The sequence below is a fragment of the Hyperolius riggenbachi genome, chromosome 11 (assembly GCF_040937935.1).
Source record: "Hyperolius riggenbachi isolate aHypRig1 chromosome 11, aHypRig1.pri, whole genome shotgun sequence".
Classification (NCBI taxonomy): domain Eukaryota; kingdom Metazoa; phylum Chordata; class Amphibia; order Anura; family Hyperoliidae; genus Hyperolius; species Hyperolius riggenbachi.
In genome coordinates this window covers 53,755,756-53,779,884 of record NC_090656.1, presented here as the reverse complement: position 1 = coordinate 53,779,884, position 24,129 = coordinate 53,755,756, and the positions used below count along the sequence as shown (strand labels likewise).

General features: G+C 49.3%; 1 protein-coding gene across 1 annotated transcript in view; it reads right to left on the bottom strand.

The window, feature by feature from the left end:
* LOC137538543 (fatty acyl-CoA hydrolase precursor, medium chain-like) overlaps positions 1-24,129 on the bottom strand; it is a 63,705-nt gene that overhangs the window by 20,445 nt on the left and 19,131 nt on the right. Inside the window, exons 3-6 of the mRNA XM_068260779.1 lie at positions 8,571-8,709; positions 6,773-6,906; positions 4,975-5,128; positions 534-647 (exon numbers count right to left, since the gene is read on the bottom strand). Coding sequence (XP_068116880.1) covers positions 534-647; positions 4,975-5,128; positions 6,773-6,906; positions 8,571-8,709 — 541 coding nt within the window. The remainder of the gene's footprint in view (positions 1-533; positions 648-4,974; positions 5,129-6,772; positions 6,907-8,570; positions 8,710-24,129) is intronic.

The following is a 24,129-nucleotide window of genomic DNA, read 5'->3' as shown; positions in this document are numbered from 1 at the left end:
TGCTGATCTATTTGGCTGCAGTAAAGTCCAAATCACACCAGAAACAAGCATGCAGCTATTCTTGTCAGATCTGGCAATAATGTCAGAAACACCTGATCTGCTGCATGTGTGTTCAGAGTCTATGGCTAAAAGTATTGGAGGCAGAGGATCAGTGGCATAGCCAGACAACTGGTATTGCTTAAAAGGAAATAAACATGGCAGCTTCTATATACCTCTCACTTCAGTTGTCCTTTAAGGTTGCCTAAAAATTCTGTGACAGGTTTTCTGTAGTGATGTCATGTCTGGGGGAACTCCTGGAGAAGGAGCATGTGATCAGTTTGGTCAGGTGACATATTGGCAAGTCTCTGATTTACTAGTCGTGATCATGTGCTAAAGCAGGATGTGATCACTGCAAAATAGAGCTTTGCAAATTTATCACATGATCAAACAAATCACATGCTTCTCCATGAGTTCTCATAGACCTGACCATCACTAGAACTTGTCTGCAGGGCTCGCAGCAAAGAGGTTCCATAAGATAGGAGTGAAAAACATACTTCTCGGTAGAAACGAGTATCTTCGGGCTTGTTGGCCACCATACTGGGCATTAGCATGACCCCACTCTCAGCGATGGCTTTGTGGAACAGCCCCTTGGTCAGCGGAGACAGTAACTGCAATAGGAAGAAAGAAAGACAGGAAAACGAAGGGCCTAATTATGAACTGATCCTCTTCAATAATAATAAGCCCCTCCAAATGCCCAACCCTACCTCCCAATTATAATATTAACCCTCTTCTTGCTGCCTAACCCAAACCAAGCATCTCCTGCATATGAACCTGTAATCCCATAAGAATGAAACCCCACATAGAAACTTTGTGCCAAAATTAGCTGCTTTCACGTATAGGGGCACTATGGCAAACATTCAAAAATAAATAAATAAAATGGCTCTTTGAATTTAGTAACTATAAATGTATACTGTAAAAATAATTTGTGCTTTTTTAATAAACAAATCATGTACTGTAGGGAAATCAAGTTCCTGATGCAATTATGGAGCAGCACATTGTCCCATGGTGGGAGGGGGTTAATAATGTTGGATTATTCCAATGACTCCTGCTATTTGGGGATTTGATTTTCCGACTTGATTTGCTAATTAGAATAGAAAACTCGAATTATTTGTGACAGTATCATTATATTATATGTATTCTATATTTTTAAAGAATATTTTATCCTTTGTGGCACAACACAACCAGCCTTTGCTTCCCTTTTATAAATGGCTGACAGGTATAATCTGGCCAGTACCTGTATCAGCACTGCCAAAGTTTTGCTGATGTATTTCTATGTGTATGGTAACTTTAGCATCTAAGGCTAAATTTCGCCTTAGATGTTAGCCTAGGGGACAGGGGCGTAGCTAGAAGTCATGGGGCCCCATAGCAAAATTTTGATTGCCTTCCAACCTCCCCCCCACCCCCCGCCCATTTTTTTGTAAAGTACCTAAATGCCACTTAGCTTCCAGTATAGGGAATTACATATACCTTCCAATGTTAGGTTGCTCTCCAAATGTATGTAGAGACATAAGTAAATACTTATGACAAGTGTGGGCGCAGGGAAAGGGAGAGGTCATTAAGGGTGCTAGTAGAGGTCAGTGAGGGGCTGGGAGAGGAATAGGTCAGTGTCAGTGAGGTTGCTTGGGGAGGGAGAGGTCATTGAGGGCACTGGGAAAGGGAGAGGTCAGTGAAAGTGCTGCTAAAGGGAGAGGTCAGTGTGTGCACTGGTGGAGAGAGAGGTCAATGTGTGCTCTGGTGGAGAGGTCAGTTTTAGTGCTGGTGGAGAGAGAGATCATTTAGTGTGAAGGGAGAGGTCAGTGAGGGCGCTGGGGAATGGAGAGGTCAGTGAGGGCGCTGGGGAATGGTGAGGTCAGTGAGGGCGCTGGGGAAGGGAGAGGTCAGTGAGGGCGCTGGGGAATGGAGAGGTCAGTGAGGGCGCTGGGGAAGGGAGAGGTCAGTGAGGGCGCTGGGGAAGGGAGAGGTCAGTGAGGGCACTGGGGAATGTAGAGGTCAGTGAGGGCGCTGGGGAAGGGAGAGGTCAGTGAGGGCGCTGGGGAATGGAGAGGTCAGTGAGGGCGCTGGGGAAGGGAGAGGTCAGTGAGGGCGCTGGGGAATGGAGAGGTCAGTGAGGGCTCTGGGGAATGGAGAGGTCAGTGAGGGCGCTGGGGAATGTAGAGGTCAGTGAGGGCGCTGGGGAAGGGAGAGGTCAGTGAGGGCGCTGGGGAATGGAGAGGTCAGTGAGGGCGCTGGGGAATGTAGAGGTCAGTGAGGGCGCTGGGGAAGGGAGAGGTCAGTGAGGGGGCGCTGGGGAATGGAGAGGTCAGTGAGGGCGCTGGGGAATGGAGAGGTCAGTGAGGGCGCTGGGGAATGGAGAGGTCAGTGAGGGCGCTGGGGAATGGAGAGGTCAGTGAGGGCGCTGGGGAATGGAGAGGTCAGTGAGGGCGCTGGGGAAGGGAGAGGTCAGTGAGGGCGCTGGGGAATGGAGAGGTCAGTGAGGGCGCTGGGGAAGGGAGAGATCAGTGATGGATCTGGGGAATGGAGAGGTCAGTGAGTGCGCTGGGGAATGGAGAGGTCAGTGAGGGCGCTGGGGAATGGAGAGGTCAGTGAGTGCGCTGGGGAATGGAGAGGTCAGTGTGGGTGCAGGGGGAGAGGTCAGTGAGGGGGCTAGGGAATGGAGAGGTCAGTGAGGGCGCTGGGGAATGGAGAGGTCAGTGAGGGCGCTGAGGAAGGGAGAGGTCAGTGTGGGTGCAGGTGGAGAGGTCAGTGAGGGTGCTAGGGTAGGGAGAGGTAAATAAGGGTACTAGCTAGGGGAGGGAGAGGTTGATGAGTTTGCTTGGGGAGGGAGACAGTGAGGGTACTGGGTGATAGAGAGCTCAGTGTGGGTGCAGGGGGAGGGAAAGGTCAGTGAGGGTGCAGGGAAGGGAGAAGTCAGTGAGGATGTTGGGAGACTGAGCTGCCTCTCTACTCCAAATAGCCCTGGGCAAAAAACTTACCTATGGCAATGGGCGGAGCTTTGAGTCAGAAGCAGGCGTAGCTTCATGTCAGCAGTGGGTGGGGCTTAGCAGTGGTAGTGGGCGGGGCTTGCACAGCTGCATGGAGCTTCTTTCTTGAAAATTTTAAACATTGCACACAGGGAAAAGAGACAGCAAAGGTTGTGACAGAGGTGGCACCAGCATAATGACAACACTATTTCTTACCTGGTTGTCATGCAGCTGGTTGTCCTCTCTCTGTCCCTTTCGGTGCTCTGGAGGGGCAGGGCAGGAGAGGCTGAGCCAGAGGGAACTGGCTTGTGTGGAGGAACTTGGAGAGTCAGGAGGCTGCGGAGCACACGGGAGAGAGGCACAGAGGAGAAAGGCCACAGCAGTCACCCCAGAGGCTAAAAGGGGACCCGGCGGCAGTAGAGAGGCCACAGCGGATGCAAGTAAGACAGCGGCAACCGGCCCAGACAGTGACCGGAGGCCAGAGGCAACGTGCACGGAGCACATCCGAGCTAGCCTGGACAGCAAGGAAATCCGGCAGCCAGATGAGTATGGGCCTTAGAGCCAACTACAAATTGCAGTGTGTGTTCAGTTAGTAGCCAGTGTTCAGTGGAGGCTTGCTGAGATAGAAATATAGCAACCCACAACCTGAAGAGGCCAATTCTGTTCAAAGTACTGTTACTAAAGACTGCTTGTGTGCAAAAGCTTTAAAGATACAGAGACCTTGTGTTGATGATTTAGTGTTGATGCAAGAGTGAAGGAATCTGCGGATTATATAAAGTGTATTGAGTGTGAAGGCCTTGCTGTCACTAAGAGACATTAACAGCCTCCATAAGTATCCCGCAGAGCTGACACAGCCACCCCCTTGCATTAAGTTCTGATGTAGAGACATTGTTCCTGTCAAGTTCAATTCCAGTCAAGAGTTAAAGTTCATGTGCTATTCTGTGCTGTGTTCTGAAGTGTTACTGAGAGTTTGATACAAGAAGTGAACCAAAGTGTGATTTATGCATACTACCTGAGTACACAGTCTTAAAGAGAACCTAACAGTATAAAGAAGATAAGTGGAGGAGGAGGAGTTACATTGCGTCTTGTGATACTAAAGTGTGCTACAGTGAGAAGTGAACTTACATCTGACCAAGATACAGAGTCAACTTACTTGGAGTACAAGTTTTACAACAACTCTAAATTAGAGCTCATTCAGCCTAAAAGTCAAAGTGCACAAAAAGAAAGTTATATTGTGGGAGGTTGATCTAGGTGGTATAGCTGGGTGCATTGGTCACTTTTATATTTTGTTTTGTTTACCTTTATTTTTCTAATCCTTTTTATTATTTGATTTATATTTTATTTCATTTGTTATTTTGGGAGGAGGCCCTATCCAGACAGGTGGTGCTAAGTGTAAAGTGGGTTTGATGGGATATTACCAAGGGTAAAGAGTTTAAGAGATCTTCTGAGCAAAGTGAACATCCTTTTTGGGATCACTCAACAAACTTTGAAACTGTTCAGTACCATCTTCAAAACTGTTACGAGTTCCCCCAAGGTTTTGCTGAGCAATATAGCTTGGACTTGGCTGCAAGGGGCTGAGAACTGTATAGGAACTGAATTGCTCAGTAGACCATCCCCTTTCCCAGCCCATTCCCCAATAATGGTACTGTGAAGTAAACATGCTGTAAAGTGGTTGATGGTTGTACAAGAAGACCTTTGTAGCTCAACTTTCATATATAATTTGTATGTAACTTAACCATTTTATTTCGCAGCTTTTACCGGTGCACCGGCTGTGAAGACTAGGATATTGTGTATTTTGACATGTGATGTGCAAAGGAGGTGTATTGTGCTGTTGAAGTGTTACAGGTTGATTGCAACTACGACCACTGTTAGGTCACTAATAAATCTTTGATCATTTTATCTGAGTCAGTGTCTGGTGATTCCTCTCAGCTGGAGCCCAGTGCTAACGGATAAATCGGGTTACACCAGAACTTACCAAAGCTGAAACGCTGATCGCCCCGGCAGACTCCCCAAAAATAGTCACAGACTGGGGGTCCCCTCCAAAGTCTGCAATGTTTTCCTTCACCCAGTGGAGGGCAGCCACCTGGTCCATAAGCCCCAGATTGCCAGGTAACTTATCATCTTCAGTACTGTGGTAAAAAATAAATAAATAATGATTTAGAACGAGTGATCGTATAGGTTCTAATTTCGCTTATTCCAAATTTAGCATGCATTTTTCGTAATCATGACTACTATTAGTTACATAGTTTGTATGGTTGAAAAAAAGAGATCCGTGCATCAAGTTCAACCGGGAAAAAAATAAAAAAATAATAATAAAAAAAGAACACCATCCTAAATTTGCACATATGACAGCTCTGGAAACCCTGCATGAACGCACCTGGCAGGCATTTTGAACAGGGAACCCCTCTCCCTGTGTTTACCTCTGAGATGGCGACAAATAATATAGCCAATCTCGGGGGGGGGGGGGGGGGGGGGGGGGGGGGGGGGGGGCTATAGCGCGGTGGTGGTGGGGGGGGGGGCAGAGAGCGGCAGTGTGGGGACACAGAGGCATGTCATGAGGCAGAGAACATGCCTCTGTGTCCCATTTCCCCCATCTTACCACCTCGGGTTCTCTTTAAGGGGGAAGAATTCCTTCTTGACTCCAGATGGCAGTCAGATAAATCCCTGGATCAACTCTTTTGGACTTACCTAATAATTATAGCCGTGGATGTCCTTCAATGCAAGGAAAGCATCCAGGTGGTGGTGGTGGTGGGGGGGCAGAGAGCGGCAGTGTGGGGACACAGAGGCATGTCATGAGGCAGAGAACATGCCTCTGTGTCCCATTTCCCCCATCTTACTACCTCAGGTTCTCTTTAAAAGGGAAGAATTCCTTCTTGACTCCAGATTGAAAGCCGAAACCTGATTAATTTCCTGTGCCTGCTGCGTCTGCCGTTGATCTGTTATCTGGAGGGGGAAGAGTGTGGAAGGAGGAGACCCAATGCTGTGCCTGCGGCCCCTCCTTCCAAGCTATCCATACTGGGGCCAACTATACTATTTATACTGGGGCAACTATGCTATCTATACTGGGGGCAACTATACTACTTATACTGGGGCAACTATGCTATCTATACTGGGGGAAACTATACAAGTTACCTATACAGGGGCAACTATACTACCTATACTGGTGGCAACTATACTATTTCCTATACTTGGGCAACCATGGTACCTATTCTGGGGCAACTATACTACTTATACTGGGGCAACTATACTACTACTTATACTGGGGGCAACGATACTATTACCTATACTGGGGCAACTATGCTACCTATACTGGGGCAACTATACTAGCCACCTATACTACCTATACTGGGGTAACTATACTGGGGGCAAATATACTACCTATACTGGGGGCAACTATACTACCTTTACTGGAGCAACTATAATAGCTACCTATACTGGGACAACTATACCGGTGGAAACTATATTACCTATACTGGGGCAACTATACTGGTGGAAACTATGCTACCTATACTGGGGACACTATATTACCAATACTGGGGGCACCTATTACCTGGCATTCCCCGGCGTGGCATGCTTAGCATGCCACACTCACTCCTTTCCTTTTTTTTGGGTGGGGGTGTCTTTTAATACCCAGCACCAGGTGTCAAATTACCAAGGTATGCCACTGAAGCCTGCAAAAAACTCATCAAACTTGCTCTTGTGGTAACAACCTGAGGAATGTCAGTTCCTCGATTTCTATTCGAACAGGTTTCTTTTTAAACTGGATGTGTTACCTTAAAAATCCCATAATCCCCAGCCTGTATTGAATGGATACCACCACAACATTCTCATAGGCACTGAGAGCAGATCCGTCATTCATACTGGCTCCTCCGACCAACAGTCCACCCCCGTGTATATAGAACATTACCTACAACAAAACACACAAATATGTTTACAGCTGACACCAGGAAATAAACAAAATTACTCAGGTAACGAGGCTAAAGCCTGGTACACACCTTCAACTTTGGTTGGCCAATCACTGACCAATTTTACCATGTGTAGTATGAGAGTTTACCGGCACGATCTGTTGATAGTATTCAGAATCTGTTGGCCCTCATACTACACGGAGGTGGTAAAATTGGGCAGAAATTGACCAATCAAAGATGGATGTGTGTACTTAAATAAACTTATATTTACAGCCCTAATTCACTCTCCTGCGTTAGTAGTAACAGTGAATAGGGGACTATACCATAACCATAGGGGATTATACCATAACCATAGGGGACTATACCATAACTGACATAATTTTCATATTTAAAGGGAACCTGAAGTGAGAGACATAACGGGGCTGCCATGCAGTATAGGTAGCCAGAAATAGGTAGTTAATAATAGGTGGCTGCAGTGTAGGTAGCTAGGAATAGGTAGTCAGTAATAGGTGGCCGCAGTATAGGTAGCCAGGATAGGTGCAGCCAGCAATAGGTGGCCACAGTATAGGTTGGCAGGAACAGGTGTAGCCAGTAAAAGCTGGCCTCAGTATAGGTAGCCAGGAATAGGTGTAGCCAGTAATAGGTGGTCACAGTATAGGTAGCCAGGAATAGGTAGTGGCCGGAGTATAGGTAGCCAGGATAGGTGCCTGCAGTATAGAGAGCCAAGTGGGGGGTGGGGGGACGCAGCGGCGGGGTGAATACACACTTGCCGGGGTCCTGTGCACGTGTACTTCTTTCTTCTTCCTGTTTTGCATACCATCTCCTTGTAACAGTGCCCAGAGTTGAAAAGGCCTTACTGAGCAAAGTGAGGCACTTTGGGAGTTCCTTCCTGCTCATGCAAAGCTGAATTGTAGCAAACTAGTAATTATGCCCATTCCATGAACAGGGCCACTGTCACCAGCCCCCCCCCCCCCCTTCTGTATAGGTAGCGAGATGACCCCTCCCTCCTTCGCTCTAGTATAGGTAGCCAGACGACTCCTCCCTCCTTTCTCTCCAGCATAGGTAGCCAGATGAACCCTCCCCCTTCCCTCTAGTATAGGTAGCCAGGTGACTCCTCCCTCCTTTCCTCCCTCCCTCCCCCTTTCTGTATAGTTAGCCAGCTCGTCTTTACATCGCAGTAGCCATCAGTGTCACTCATTACTAAGCTCGTCTCCAGTGCAGAAGCTTCCTCTTCCCATCCGTCTCCAATGCTGCCCAAGAACATAGCCGCCGGCCACAATGCAAACGTGCACAGAGAGCAAGGTGGCTGCTGCACAGGCGCTGATCTCCCTGCATTGCAAATGCTGCACCAGTTTAGCCTGCTGCTTTGGTGCCCTTCCTCCTGTGGTGCCCTAGGCCATGGCCTAGGTGGCCTTGGCCTAAATCCTAGGTGGCCCTGGCCGCATCCACGACTCTGTTCCTCGCACATGTCAGTGCATGCACACATGCCCCTCACAGCCCTGCACATGCACAGTATGGCATTGGGCAACAAATGAGTCCTGTAAGAGGGACAATGAGGAAGAAAGAGGGACAGAGGGACAGAAAGACTGTCCCTCCAAAAGAGGGACAGTTGGGAGCTATAATTTTAGGCTTGTAGAGTCAGTAGCAGTTGTGGTGCAAAACTTACAGGTAACTTTGAGTCTGGTCTCCTGTTGCTTGGAGTAAAGACATTGAGGTACAGGCAGTCCTCAGAGACAGGGGGCATCTGGAAGGAGCTTTTAAAGACGCTTGAAAATCCATCCATGATAGCAAGGTTCTGCAAACAGCTGAAATGGTGAAATGACAGAAAGCATTCCTCAAATGTTTCTATTTACCGGTACAGACAGAGATCCATTCAGTCACTTTGTTACTATACTGAACCCTGTAGTAAAATTCCGAAAAACACATGCATATATCTTCAAAGAACTTCAGGAGGATCTACTTTGAGGAACCAAACAGGGCTGCTAAAATATGATCATCTGGCCCTACCCTCATGTTCTGCTTCATGGAAACTGATTGCTGGTCCATTGATCTGATGAGGAGCTTTAGGCCCCATGAGATGTGGAATCAGTGGCGTAGCTAGTGATTATGGGGCCCCACAGCAAAATTTTCATGGGGCCATAAGATGTAGGCATTCTTGAGCCATGCCATATGGATATGAGTTAAGGATATGAGTTAATTGGGCAATTTAAATTATCATGCAATCTGCACTGCATATAGTCCATGGGCTCTGAGACAAATTCATAGGGTGAAGGAACACAAGAAATTTATTTTTGAATACATCAAGTACCATCTGGGCCCCCTCTGCTCCAGGGCCATGAATACATTGCAGACAACAGAACTGCAATATAACAATAGCAGAAAAAACCAATAAACCAGCCCTTAAGGGCTACTGGTGGTTGATCAGGACGCTGTAGTAGCAGGCAGCAAGATACTGCACTGAACGCACAAAACACAGGCCTAACTAACGCTATCCCTGTCTGTCAGCAGCACAGCTCTCCCTACACTCCTTCACACAGCACACAGGCAGAGTGCAAAATGGCTGCCGTGCTGGAGATTTTATAGAGGGGGAAGGTGGACCAGGAGGGAGGAATAGCAGTCAAATTTTGGCAAAATTTGACCCCTCACCCCAGAGTTAGCAGGCACACGGCAGCCTTCCCCCCTTTAAAAACTCCAGCACAGTGTGTGTGTGCAGTTTGAAAGAGGAGGCGGGTTTAACACTCCATGTGTTTGCCTGTCGACCCAAATGCGAATACGCTGTGTTTGCCATGAACTGTCCGCCGGTGACCAGTTCAGGCCATCTCTTGTGAGCAGAGCATTTCTTATTGATCAGTGGTGGGTTGGTGGGGGGCATGGGGTGGTAAGACCCATTTTCATTGATCAACAATAGGTAGGTGGGAGGCATGGGGTGGGTTAGCAAAGCTTGATCAGTGGTGGGTTGTTGGGAGGCATGTAGTAGACAGAGCCGTTCATATTGATCAGTGGTGGATTGGTGGGTAGCAGGGGGTGGGTGGGCAGAGTCATTCTTATTGATCAGTCGTGGATTGGTTGGTGGAATGGAGTGGGTGGGCAGAGCCATTCTTATTGATCAGGGATGGGTTGGTGGGCTGCAGAAGATGGGTAGGCAGAGTCTTTCAGAGCTATTCCAGGGGGGAAATGGTATCACTAGCCCCATAAAAACACACATCTGAATATATACGTGGCGTTGAGCAGGCTCTCTTCAACCTACCCCCACCCCCATCAAATCATTTCCAAAACTTTCATTTTTGAGTAATTAATCTGGTTTTGTAATGATCGGTGTCAGCACGCAGAGAGAATCTGATTATTGGTGATCTGCAGTATCACCAAGAATACAGATATATACCTGATTATTAATGATCTGCAGAATCACCGATAATACAGATATATTGCTAACCTGTGGACACCTGGATAATGTGAGTGTTTGGTGTAAAAGTAGTACTTTGAGTATAGCACAGGAAATTAGAGACAGTATGGGCAATACTGCTCTAAAGATAAGGAAACCTTCCAGTAGCCTGAGACTCCCCAAGGGGCGGAGTCAGGCTGGAAGAAGGAAGGTCCAGAGAGTGAGTGACATGACAATAAAGACAAATGTCACTGAGTGATCTGGAAACTATCTCTTAATAGTAGAGATAGCTCTCGAGGTCGGGCAAGCCAGGTCGGCAACACACGGTCAGATAAGGTACATAGACAGAAGGCTGATTCGGTATCCAAGGCAAGCAGGGTTTGGCAACACAGTATCAGATGTGCGAGGTACCGAATCAGAGATCAGAGGAGTAGTCAGGAAAGCAATAAGTCATAACAGATATCAAACAATGCCTAATCTGGGTGTGAAGTCCTTGGTAGAGTTGGGCCGAACGGTTCGCCTGCAAACGGTTCCATGCGAACTTCAGTGGTTCGCGTTCGCGTCCCGCAGGCGAACCTTTGCGGAAGTTCGGTTTGCCCCATAATGCACATGGAGGGTCAACTTTGACCCTCTACATCACAGTCGGCAGGCCCAGTGTAGCCAATTAGGCTACACTAGCCCCTGGAGCCCCACCACCCCCTTATATAAGGCAGGCAGCGGCGGCCATTACGGTCACTCGTGTGCTGCCTGCGTTAGTGAGAGTAGGGCGAGCTGCTGCAGACTGTCTCTCAGGGAAAGATTAGTTAGGCTTAACTTGTTCCTGTCTGGCTGCATACCTGTTCTGTGAACCCACCACTGCATACCTGTGCTGTGAACCCACCACTGCATACCTGTGCTGTGAACCCACCACTGCATACCTGTTCTGTGAACCCACCACTGCATACCTGTGCTGTGAACCCACCACTGCATACCTGTTCAGTGAACCCACCACTGCATACCTGTTCTGTTCAGTGGACCCGCCACTGTATACCTGTTCAGTGAACCCACCACTGCATACCTGTGCTGTGAACCCACCACTGCATACCTGTTCTGTGAACCCACCACTGCATACCTGTTCAGTGAACCCGCCACTGCATACCTGTTCTGTTCAGTGGACCCGCCACTGTATACCTGTTTAGTGACCCCGCCACTGCATACCTGTTGTGTTCAGTGAACCCGCCACTGTATACCTGTTCTGTTCAGTGGACCCGCCACTGTATACCTGTTCAGTGAACCCGCCACTGCATACCTGTTCTGTTCAGTGGACCCGCCACTGTATACCTGTTCAGTGAACCCACCACTGCATACCTGTTCTGTTCAGTGGACCCGCCACTGTATACCTGTTCAGTGAACCCACCACTGTATACCTGTTCTGTTTAGTGAAGCCGCCACTGTATACCTGTTCAGTGAACCCGCCACTGCATACCTGTTGTGTTCAGTGAACCTGCCACTGCATACCTGTTCTGTGAACCCGCCACTATATACCTGTTCTGTTTAGTGAACCCGCCACTGCATACCTGTTCTGTTCAGTGGACCCGCCACTGCATACCTGTTCTGTTCAGTGGACCCGCCACTGTATACCTGTTCAGTGAACCCGCCACTGCATACCTGTTCTGTTCAGTGAACCCGCCACTGCATACCTGTTGTGTTCAGTGAACCTGCCACTGCATATCTGTTCTGTGAACCCGCCACTGTATACCTGTTCTGTTTAGTGAACCCGCCACTGTATACCTGTTCAGTGAACCCGCCACTGCATACCTGTTGTGTTCAGTGAACCTGCCACTGCATACCTGTTCTGTGAACCCGCCACTGTATAACTGTTCTGTTTAGTGAACCCGCCACTGCATACCTGTTCTGTTCAGTGGACCCGCCACTGCATACCTGTTCTGTTCAGTGGACCCGCCACTGTATACCTGTTCAGTGAACCCGCCACTGCATACCTGTTCTGTTCAGTGGACCCGCCACTGTATACCTGTTCAGTGGACCCGCCACTGCATACCTGTTGTGTTCAGTGAACCTGCCACTGCATACCTGTTCTGTGAACCCGCCACTGTATACCTGTTCTGTTTAGTGAACCCGCCACTGTATACCTGTTCTGTTTAGTGAACCCGCCACTGCATACCTGTTCTGTTCAGTGGACCCGCCACTGTATACCTGTTCAGTGAACCCGCCACTTCATACCTGTTCTGTTCAGTGGACCCGCCACTGTATACCTGTTCAGTGAACCCGCCACTGCATACCTGTTCTGTTCAGTGAACCCGCCACTGCATACCTGTTGTGTTCAGTGAACCTGCCACTGCATACCTGTTCTGTGAACCCGCCACTGTATACCTGTTCTGTTTAGTGAACCCGCCACTGTATACCTGTTCTGTTTAGTGAACCCGCCACTGCATACCTGTTCTGTTCAGTGGACCCGCCACTGTATACCTGTTCAGTGAACCCACCACTGCATACCTGTTCTGTTCAGTGAACCCGCCACTGCATACCTGTTGTGTTCAGTGAACCTGCCACTGCATACCTGATGCCTAATCTGGGTGTGAAGTCCTTGGTAGAGTTGGGCCGAACGGTTCGCCTGCAAACGGTTCCATGCGAACTTCAGTGGTTCGCGTTCGCGTCCCGCAGGCGAACCTTTGCGGAAGTTCGGTTTGCCCCATAATGCACATGGAGGGTCAACTTTGACCCTCTACATCACAGTCGGCAGGCCCAGTGTAGCCAATTAGGCTACACTAGCCCCTGGAGCCCCACCACCCCCTTATATAAGGCAGGCAGCGGCGGCCATTACGGTCACTCGTGTGCTGCCTGCGTTAGTGAGAGTAGGGCGAGCTGCTGCAGACTGTCTCTCAGGGAAAGATTAGTTAGGCTTAACTTGTTCCTGTCTGGCTGCATACCTGTTCTGTGAACCCACCACTGCATACCTGTGCTGTGAACCCACCACTGCATACCTGTGCTGTGAACCCACCACTGCATACCTGTTCTGTGAACCCACCACTGCATACCTGTGCTGTGAACCCACCACTGCATACCTGTTCAGTGAACCCACCACTGCATACCTGTTCTGTTCAGTGGACCCGCCACTGTATACCTGTTCAGTGAACCCACCACTGCATACCTGTGCTGTGAACCCACCACTGCATACCTGTTCTGTGAACCCACCACTGCATACCTGTTCAGTGAACCCACCACTGCATACCTGTTGTGTTCAGTGAACCCGCCACTGCATACCTGTTCTGTTCAGTGGACCCGCCACTGTATACCTGTTTAGTGACCCCGCCACTGCATACCTGTTGTGTTCAGTGAACCCGCCACTGTATACCTGTTCTGTTCAGTGGACCCGCCACTGTATACCTGTTCAGTGAACCCGCCACTGCATACCTGTTCTGTTCAGTGGACCCGCCACTGTATACCTGTTCAGTGAACCCACCACTGCATACCTGTTCTGTTCAGTGGACCCGCCACTGTATACCTGTTCAGTGAACCCACCACTGTATACCTGTTCTGTTTAGTGAACCCGCCACTGTATACCTGTTCAGTGAACCCGCCACTGCATACCTGTTGTGTTCAGTGAACCTGCCACTGCATACCTGTTCTGTGAACCCGCCACTGTATACCTGTTCTGTTTAGTGAACCCGCCACTGCATACCTGTTCTGTTCAGTGGACCCGCCACTGCATACCTGTTCTGTTCAGTGGACCCGCCACTGTATACCTGTTCAGTGAACCCGCCACTGCATACCTGTTCTGTTCAGTGAACCCGCCACTGCATACCTGTTGTGTTCAGTGAACCTGCCACTGCATATCTGTTCTGTGAACCCGCCACTGTATACCTGTTCTGTTTAGTGAACCCGCCACTGTATACCTGTTCAGTGAACCCGCCACTGCATACCTGTTGTGTTCAGTGAACCTGCCACTGCATACCTGTTCTGTGAACCCGCCACTGTATAACTGTTCTGTTTAGTGAACCCGCCACTGCATACCTGTTCTGTTCAGTGGACCCGCCACTGCATACCTGTTCTGTTCAGTGGACCCGCCACTGTATACCTGTTCAGTGAACCCGCCACTGCATACCTGTTCTGTTCAGTGGACCCGCCACTGTATACCTGTTCAGTGAACCCGCCACTGCATACCTGTTGTGTTCAGTGAACCTGCCACTGCATACCTGTTCTGTGAACCCGCCACTGTATACCTGTTCTGTTTAGTGAACCCGCCACTGTATACCTGTTCTGTTTAGTGAACCCGCCACTGCATACCTGTTCTGTTCAGTGGACCCGCCACTGTATACCTGTTCAGTGAACCCGCCACTTCATACCTGTTCTGTTCAGTGGACCCGCCACTGTATACCTGTTCAGTGAACCCGCCACTGCATACCTGTTCTGTTCAGTGAACCCGCCACTGCATACCTGTTGTGTTCAGTGAACCTGCCACTGCATACCTGTTCTGTGAACCCGCCACTGTATACCTGTTCTGTTTAGTGAACCCGCCACTGTATACCTGTTCTGTTTAGTGAACCCGCCACTGCATACCTGTTCTGTTCAGTGGACCCGCCACTGTATACCTGTTCAGTGAACCCACCACTGCATACCTGTTCTGTTCAGTGAACCCGCCACTGCATACCTGTTGTGTTCAGTGAACCTGCCACTGCATACCTGTTCTGTGAACCCGCCACTGTATAACTGTTCTGTTTAGTGAACCCGCCACTGTATACCTGTTCTGTTTAGTGAACCCGCCACTGCATACCTGTTCTGTTCAGTGGACCCGCCACTGTATACCTGTTCAGTGAACCCGCCACTGCATACCTGTTCTGTTCAGTGGACCCGCCACTGTATACCTGTTCAGTGAACCCGCCACTGCATACCTGTTGTGTTCAGTGAACCTGCCACTGCATACCTGTTCTGTGAACCCGCCACTGTATACCTGTTCTGTTCAGTGAACCCACCGCATCAGTGCGCATACCTGTGCAGTTAAGTGAACCCACCTACCTACGTGAGTGCACGCAGTGTGATATACCACTCCGTGCATACCCGATATGGACAAAACAGGTAGAGGAAGAGGTAGTGCCAGAGCCAGAGGAAGGCCACCCGGCAGGTCTGCGCGAGGTCGTGTAAATGTCATTTCGTGTGGACCTGGCCCACAGTACAGTGCTCGGAAGAAGGCACGTCCCATCACCTCCCAAGATTGTCAGGACGTGGTTGAGTATTTAGCGACACAGAACACCTCATCTTGCTCAGCCACCAGCGCTACTACTAGCACCACTTCCGCTGCATTTGACACTTCGCAAGAATTATTTAGTGGTGAAATCACTGATGCACAGCCATTGTTGTTACAGCCAGATGAATTTTCACCAGCTCATATGACTGAGTTACGCGGCAACACTATGGATGTAACGTGTCAGGAGGATGAAGGACCTACTGATGGTGCAAGTTTGGATTTGTCTGAGGCAAGCGAAGCTGGGCAGGATGACTACGATGATGACGGTAATAGGGATCCTCTGTATGTTCCCAATAGAGGAGATGAAGAGGGGGACAGTTCAGAGGGGGAGTCAGAGAGTAGTAGGAGGAGAGAAGTTGCTGAAAGAAGCTGGGGCAGCTCTTCGTCAGAAACAGCTGGTGGCAGAGTCCGGCACCATGTATCGCCACCTATGTACAGCCAGCCAACTTGCCCTTCAGCATCAGCTGCTGAGGTCCCCATAGTGCCCACATCCCAGGGTGGCTCAGCGGTGTGGAAATTTTTTAATGTGTGTGCCTCAGATCGGACCAAAGCCATCTGTTCGCTTTGCCAACAAAAATTGAGCCGTGGAAAGGCCAACACTCACGTAGGGACAAGTGCCTTACGAAGGCACCTGGAGAAAAGGCACAAACAGCAATGGGATGGCCACCTGAGCAAATGCAGCAGCAGCACACAAAAGCAAAGCCACCCTCCTTCTCCTCTTCCTCCTCCATCAGGTGCATTATCTGCTTCTGCCGCTTTCTCCCTTCCACCTTCACAGGCACCCTCCTCCACTCCGCCTCTGCCCTTGAGCGGTTCCTGCTCCTCTGCCCACAGCAGCAGTCAGGTGTCCGTGAAGGTAATGTTTGAGCGGAAGAAGCCAATTTCGGCCAGTCACCCCCTTGCCCGGCGTCTGACAGCTGGTGTGGCGGAACTGTTAGCTCGGCAGCTGTTACCATACCGGCTGGTGGACTCTGAGGCCTTCCGTAAATTTGTGGCCATCGGAACGCCGCAGTGGAAGATGCTAGGCCGCACTTATTTTTCGAGAAAGGCCATACCCCAACTGCACCGTGAAGTTGAGAGGCAAGTGGTGTCATCTCTTGCGAAGAGCGTTGGGTCAAGGGTACACCTGACCACGGATGCCCGGTCTGCCAAGCACGGGCAGGGCCGCTACATTACGTACACAGCCCATTGGGTGAACCTGGTGGTGAACGTTGGCTAACAGGGCGCAGCGGACCAAATTGTGACACCTCCACGGCTTGCAGGCAGGCCTCCTGCCACCTCCTCTCCTCCTGCTACATGCTCTTTGCTGTCCTCCTCCTCCTTGGCTGAGTGGCAGTTCTCCTCTCCAGCTACACAGCCCCAGCTCCGCAGGGCCTATGCTGCATGCCAGGTAAGACGGTGTCACGCCATCTTAGACATGTCTTGTCTCAAAGCGGAGAGTCACACTGGAGCAGCTCTCCTGGCTGCTCTTAAGAAACAGGTGGATGAGTGGCTGACCCCGCACCACCTGGAGATAGGCAACGTGGTGTGCGACAACGGCAGCAATCTGCTTGCCGCTTTGCATATGGGGAAGCTGACACACATACCCTGCATGGCACATGTCATGAATCTAGTGGTTCAAAGATTTGTGGCAAAGTACCCTGGCTTAGCGAATGTCCTGAAGCAGGCCAGGAAGTTCTGTGGGCATTTGAGGCGGTCTTACACAGCCATGGCACGCTTTGCGGAAATTCAGCGCAAAAACAACATGCCGGTGAGACGCCTCATTTGCGATAGCCCTACTCGCTGGAACTCGACCCTGCTCATGTTCTCCCGCCTGCTAGAACAGAAGAAAGCCGTGACCCACTACCTCTACAACTACAGTAGAATGAAACAGTCTGGGAAGATGGGGATGTTCTGGCCCGACAACTGGACACTGATGAAAAATGCATGCAGGCTCATGCGGCCGTTTGAGGACGTGACCAACCTGGTGAGCCGCAGTGAGGGCACCATCAGCGACTTAATTCCCTACGCTTACTTCTTGGAGCGTGCTGTGCGTAGAGTGGCGGATGAAGCTGTGAATGAGCGTGACCAGGAACCGTTACGGCAGGAACAGGCTTGGGACCAATTTTCATCAGACCCAGCTGTTTCCTCAACACCTGCGGCAGCACAGAGGGGGGAGGAGGAGGAAGAAGAGAAGTCGTATGCAGAAGACGAGTCAGACTCAGAGGATGATGAGCAAGGTGTTTCTTTGGGGGAGGAGGAGGAGGAGGAGGGGACAGCGGCAGGAGAACAACCTCAGCAGGCATCGCAAGGGGCTTGTGCTGCTCAACCTTCCCGTGGTATTGTTCGCGGCTGGGGGGAGGAGGTTGACTTACCTGACGTCACTGAGGAAGAGCAAGAGGAGATGGAGGGTACTGGATCCGACTTTGTGCAGATGTCGTCTTTTATGCTGTCCTGCCTGTTGAGGGACCCCCGTATAAAAAACCTCAAGGGGAATGACCTGTACTGGGTGGCCACACTACTAGACCCTCGGTACAGGCACAAAGTGGCAGACCTGTTACCAACTCACCGGAAGGTGGAAAGGATGCAGCACATGCAGAACCAGCTGTCAACTATGCTTTACAATGCCTTTAAGGGTGATGTGACGGCACAACGCCAGCAAGGTACCACTGCCACTAATCCTCCTCCCGTGTCCACGCAGTCAAAGACAGGACGCTCCAGCGATCTCATGGTGATGTCGGACATGCGGACGTTCTTTAGTCCAACGCCTCGCCGTAGCCCTTCCGGATCCACCCTCCACCAACGCCTGGAACGGCAGGTAGCCGACTACCTGGCCTTAAGTGTGGATGTAGACACTGCTGTGAACAGCGATGAGGAACCCTTGAACTACTGGGTGCGCAGGCTTGACCTGTGGCCAGAGCTGTCCCAATTTACCATGCAACTTCTCTCCTGCCCTGCCGCAAGCGTCCTGTCAGAAAGGACCTTCAGCGCAGCTGGAGGCATTGTCACAGAGAAGAGAAGTCGCCTAAGTCACAAAAGTGTTAAGTACCTCACCTTTATCAAAATGAATGAGGCATGGATCCCGGAGGGCTGCTGCCCGCCCCAAGACTAAGTCAGTCCCCGCACACACAGCATCTCTGCCTGCACGCCGTGTGACTGGCTGCCTGGCCTGCCCCAAGAAGACTAAGTCGCTCCCAGTCCCTCCACACAGCATGTCTGCCTGCAGGCCGCTTGACTACCTTCTCCGCCACCACCAACAGGGTCCGGGACTCCAGGCGGATTGCTGAATTTTTTAGGCCGCTGTAATAATTTTTCTGGTGCGTGTACATGACTGCCTAATTTTTCTGGCTGCACTGCGGGCAGCTGCAACAACAAAAGAAAAGGCATGTACATGCGCCCATTCCCCTTCGTGATCATTACCTTGCCGTGGTGAAGGGGCTTGCGTATCACAATGAAGCAATGACCGGCGCCTAGATGAGTGTCTCGGGGGGCACACCCACGATAATAAGGTCGTTGCCTCATTGTGGTCAGACCAAATTTGATCAGCTGGACAGTCACTGTTCTGTCATTCAGCTACATCAGCCAGGCGACCATATGGGCTCTAAAGCCACCAAAACCTGCACTCTCGCCATGGTGCGCACCAGTCCAGCACGGCCGTCACTACACAAACAGCTGTTTGCGGTGCGTTACACGGTGAGTTTGGTGTGTCAGTGTGAAGCAGTACCTTAATTACACTACCTGATTGATGTATACACATGCAAGATGTTTGAAAGCACTTTAGGCCTGTCATTTAGCATTCAATGTGATTTCTGCCCTTAAAACGCTGCTTTGCGTCAAATCCAGATTTTTCCCGGGGACTTTTGGCATGTATCCCACTCCGCCATGCCCCCCTCCAGGTGTTAGACCCCTTGAAACATCTTTTCCATCACTTTTGTGGCCAGCATAATTATTTTTTTTTTTCAAAGTTCGCATCCCTATTGAAGTCTATTGCGGTTCGCGAACTTTAACGCGAACCGAACCTTCCGCGGAAGTTCGCGAACGAGGTTCGCGAACCTAAAATCGGAGGTTCGGCCCAACTCTAGTCCTTGGTCTCTACACCCTGGAACTAGTCTGATGTATAACAAAATAGTAACACAAGTTCCCTAGTCTGGGTGTGAGGTCCGTGGTCTCTACACCCTGGAACTAGTCTGATGTATAACAGAATTGGTAACACAAGTTCCCTAGTCTGGGTGTGATGTCCGTGGTCTCTACAGCCTGGAACTAGTCTGATGTATAACAGATTGATAACACAGGTTCCCTAGTCTGGGTGTGAGGTCCGTGGTCTCTACACCCTGGAACTGGTCTAAGCATAAACAGAATACAATACAAGTAATCTGGCTCAGTGTGAATTCCCAGGTCCACCTGGTTCAAACACACTGCAGGATCTGACTAAGGTCTGAGTGCTTCCACGTAGTGTTCATAACGGCAGACAACTTGTGACTGGCCAGCAGCAACTATATATAGTGTAGCACTCTCTGGCGCCACCTCTAAGTGATGGACCAATAGAAACTTGCTCTGGCGTCAGCTGACCAGCCTGGTCAGCTGGTCCCCTCTTGGCCGTCATAAAAGTTCTGCCTCTCAGCGCGCACGTGCGTATTCCTAAACCTGTGTGAACTAACAGACTCAGCCACACCAGAGGCATGCTGCTGCGTGCAAACCGCCGCGCTGGATGCGGAACCAACCGCCTCGCTGTCAGTACATGCGGCGGCTTTTCCGCGTTCTGGCATGTCACCAGACGCACGCCTCCGCGTGCAAACCGCCGCGTTGGACGCGGAATCAGCCGCCTTGCTGTCATAACACGCGGCGGCTTTTCCTGCGTTTTCTCGCAGGTTTACTTGTTTATAGACAGGCCTATTTCTTGTAAACTTTGAGGTCCCCTTGTTCTCTTTTCTCTTAGTATGGTCCATTCTCCATAGCTGGTTTTTAGAAAATGGCCATTCTTCCTTCCTGCATTATAATTCTGGCATGTTAGCAATACAACATTCATAAACGTGTTTCTTATCTTATGATTGTGAACTCCAGCCCCAGATATCCATATATATGAGGGTTAATGAGTAATGTTATATCTCAGCATTACTGCACATTCTGTGTCTCAGAGGACCTTACACTGGGACAGAGGATCATATTTGTTGTTTTACTTGGCAGAAAATCGAGACTAAAAGCCATGTCCTGCCATCTTTTACACTGCTCAGTGGAAATCACTTATTGAGATTTTATATGAACTATCACACATTTCCATTTTGATGTTCTCCTCCAAGCAAAAGCACCAGAATAACATTCTTTCTGCACTTAGGAAATGACAATGAGGAGAAAGTGCTCACTGTACAGATAAGCAAAGGGCCAAGCCACAATAGAAAGGACTCACCTGATGTGGTGGGCTGTTTGCTTCAAACAGCCTTTTGGGCTTTTTTTCCCAACTTAAAGCCAGGACCAGGCGTTAAAGAGAATCTGTACTCTAATTCTTACAATAAAAAGCATACTGTGATGACCACTGTTCAGGTCTGCATTCTGCAGGTCTCTGGAAAAGAGACCTTTTGTCAGTTTTGCAGCTTGCTGCTGCAGAGGAATTTGCATACGTTTGTCATGCAAATTGCCTAGCCACATCCTTCGTAGGCTTGCTCTATAAATACCATGTGATTCCACAGTACTTCGCTGGTCATTCCTTCAGGGTTTGTAGTAAACACTCCTAGAGTGTCAGCCATGCTACTTCTTGTTAAAGTTAGCTTAGAGTAATTCATGGGACTGCACTAGGCAGTTTCCCTAGTGCAGTTAGGATTGCATATCTGTTTGTTTGTCTGTTGCGATTGTCCTGTCCCAGCGGTGGTCGACAGGAGATCGTTCTGTGTGTCTGGGTGCTAACCGGAGCAGCGGTTGTTACTGTTAGCCCCTTCTGATCTGTCTTGCCTGGATCGCACTCGCCTTGCGCTAGTGCTGTGGATCCTTCTGTTCTGTCTTCCTGGATCGCACTCGCCTTGCGCTAGTGCTGTGGATCCTTCTGATCTGTTTTCTTGTTCCTGAGTTTAGATCGCACTAGCCGCTAGTGCTAGCGGCTGTGGATCTTTCTGATCTGTGTTCCTGCTTTGATCACACTTGCTCTGGCAGAAGAGCGGTGGATCCTTTCTGCCTAGTTCTTGTTTCTCGTTTGTCTGTCTTGTCTGATACGGGCGCTTGCTGTAGGCTCGGTGAGGTAACCGTTAAGCAAGCGTTCACGTTCTTTGTTTCGTGTTTGTCTGCCGGTGGTTAGTTAGGCGTGCTTGTCTCTGTTGTGCTTAACACGCGGAGACCGCGCGATAAACGCGTTCGCTGTTGCGAATGAGTGCGGTGTTCGCGTTTAGTTAGCGTTTGTTATTTTCTTTATCATTCTCATTGTATTATTTGCTGTGCCTTTACTCCTCTTGTGTTCTGTTCTAGTCTGTCTTGTGTCACTTCTGGCGATCGCCTTCCTCACGATCGCTTTCCTACTTTTGCTTCTGCTGATGTGTGTTCACCGTCGCAGGGTCGCGACTAGATTGGTGAACACACATTCGTCCTGTCCCTGTGCTCTTTCTCTTTATGGACTGTTCAGCCCCGCATTGTCTTGATCTGTACAATCCCCATCTGGCATCTGTGGCCGTGCAGCGTTTGTACTCGTCTGCACTCCACAGCGCCATCTGCCGGTGGGAATTGCCCTTTGCTGGTGCATTGAACCTAGCCTGGGTTCACCCAATTATACGCTTGTGGAAGGTTTTCACTGTGTCAGTGCGCATCTCGTGCGCTGACCACGAAAACGATTCCGCAATCGTTACAGAATGACCAGCCCAACCGAAATTCCCAGGGCAGAGGGAACCTTCGATTTGCTTCAGATGTCATTGTCTAAGACGAAAGCATATGTGGGTCCTATTATAGGTAGGATCGCACACTATATTAAAGCAGTTAAAAGATCTGTGCTCGTCCCTGATCCCCACCCATATGGAGATTATCTAGATACTGGGTTATTTGAACCGCCTCTTGGGAAATTGGGGCCTTGTTGGAGGAATTTGATTTTGATTGGAAAGCCTTTTGCGATTTTTATATCGCAAAAAGCGCGGATGTCCTGAATGATTGTCTCGACTCTATGTACCTTTTGATTGATTCTGATGAATGTGATGAGTGTGATGTGGATCTGGTGATTTATGTGTGGCAGACTATTTTGGACGAATTGCACACACACCAACCAATTACTTCCATTAAAGAGACACCATTGTCACATGATTATTCCTGTCTTTCTGGGATAAAGCAAGTGAGTTTGGACACTGTGCAACCTGTAATGAATGGGTGTGACTCGACTGTGTACACCTGTGTGAATTCTGATGGAGTTTCTTCTGTTTGTTTGGAGGTTGAATCTGTGCGATCTGATGCCTGTTTCTCAGATGTTCCTGCCGATTGTGATCGGCGTGGGTGTGTTGGTTTTGTCAATGATATGTGGGATCCTTTGTCATGTAAAAACAGATCTTCCTCTCCCAGTACTACCTTAAGATCCTCCATCTATGATCTTGCTATGGGGAATTCCCAAACTATGCAGGTTCAAGAGTAAGGTTAATATGACTAATAAAGTTTCTTATGTTGTTGTCACAACTTCTTCTTCTAATATTGCTCAGTATGAATGCTCAGACCTAGTCAGGTATGAATGGGAGCCCCCGTTCCAGAAAAAGCAGCTAGAAGTGCTGGTGTATGAATTGGGGATCGATTCAAAGTCGTTTTGTGAGTACTACATTGCCAGAAGTGAGTCTGTCTTGAAAGCATGCATAACTTCTGCTTCCGCCTTAAGAAAAGAAATGGGGTGTGAATATGACTTTGTGAGTCCGCTGATTTGTATGTGGAAAATGATTTTGAATGAACAACGTGTAATCCACTCAGTTGATGTTTGTAAAAGCACATTGTCAGCTGGCGTTTCTGAGATCCAGCAATCCAGCCTGGAGACCTCAGAATCCCTGTCTTCAGAATGTCCAGTTTCGCAATCGATTGCGATGTTGGATTCGCAAATTTTGCTTTCTGTCTCCTCGGATTCGACATCGTTAGCCGAGTCTAAGAGTGAGACATCACTTTGGGTTTGCGAATCTGACACTGAAGCATCTTTGCTGTGTCCAGAGAAGGTTTCTCTGAGCCTGCCCTGTACAATGAATAACAAAATTATGTCCACTCGCACTGACATTTGTGAGTCCCTTTCTTGCCCTGGAGAAAGTACTGATTCTCCACCCTGTACTCTGGATGAGTCAGTATGGCCTTGCTTAGAATCTCCTGCAGTGTCCCTAGAGGCTCGTCTAGGTATTGCTGCTATTCTCACCTGTTTTTCTGCAATTTTGGACTTACAAGCTAGTTTGACTGCTATGCAGAATTCTGGGTGCAGTGAGATTGAAGTTAGGGAGTCAGTGTGTGTTCCAGTAAATATTCCTGTACATCCCGCTCATGATGATGAAATTCAGTCTCAGCTTATGGTGGAACCATTCCTTGGACATCTTCCCTGCCTGCAGGAGGTATTTAATGTTCAGCCCTGTAACATGGATAGTTCAGAATACTTCATAGAAAACTTAGAAAATGACATTTCTGAGGTCTTAGTTGATGTTT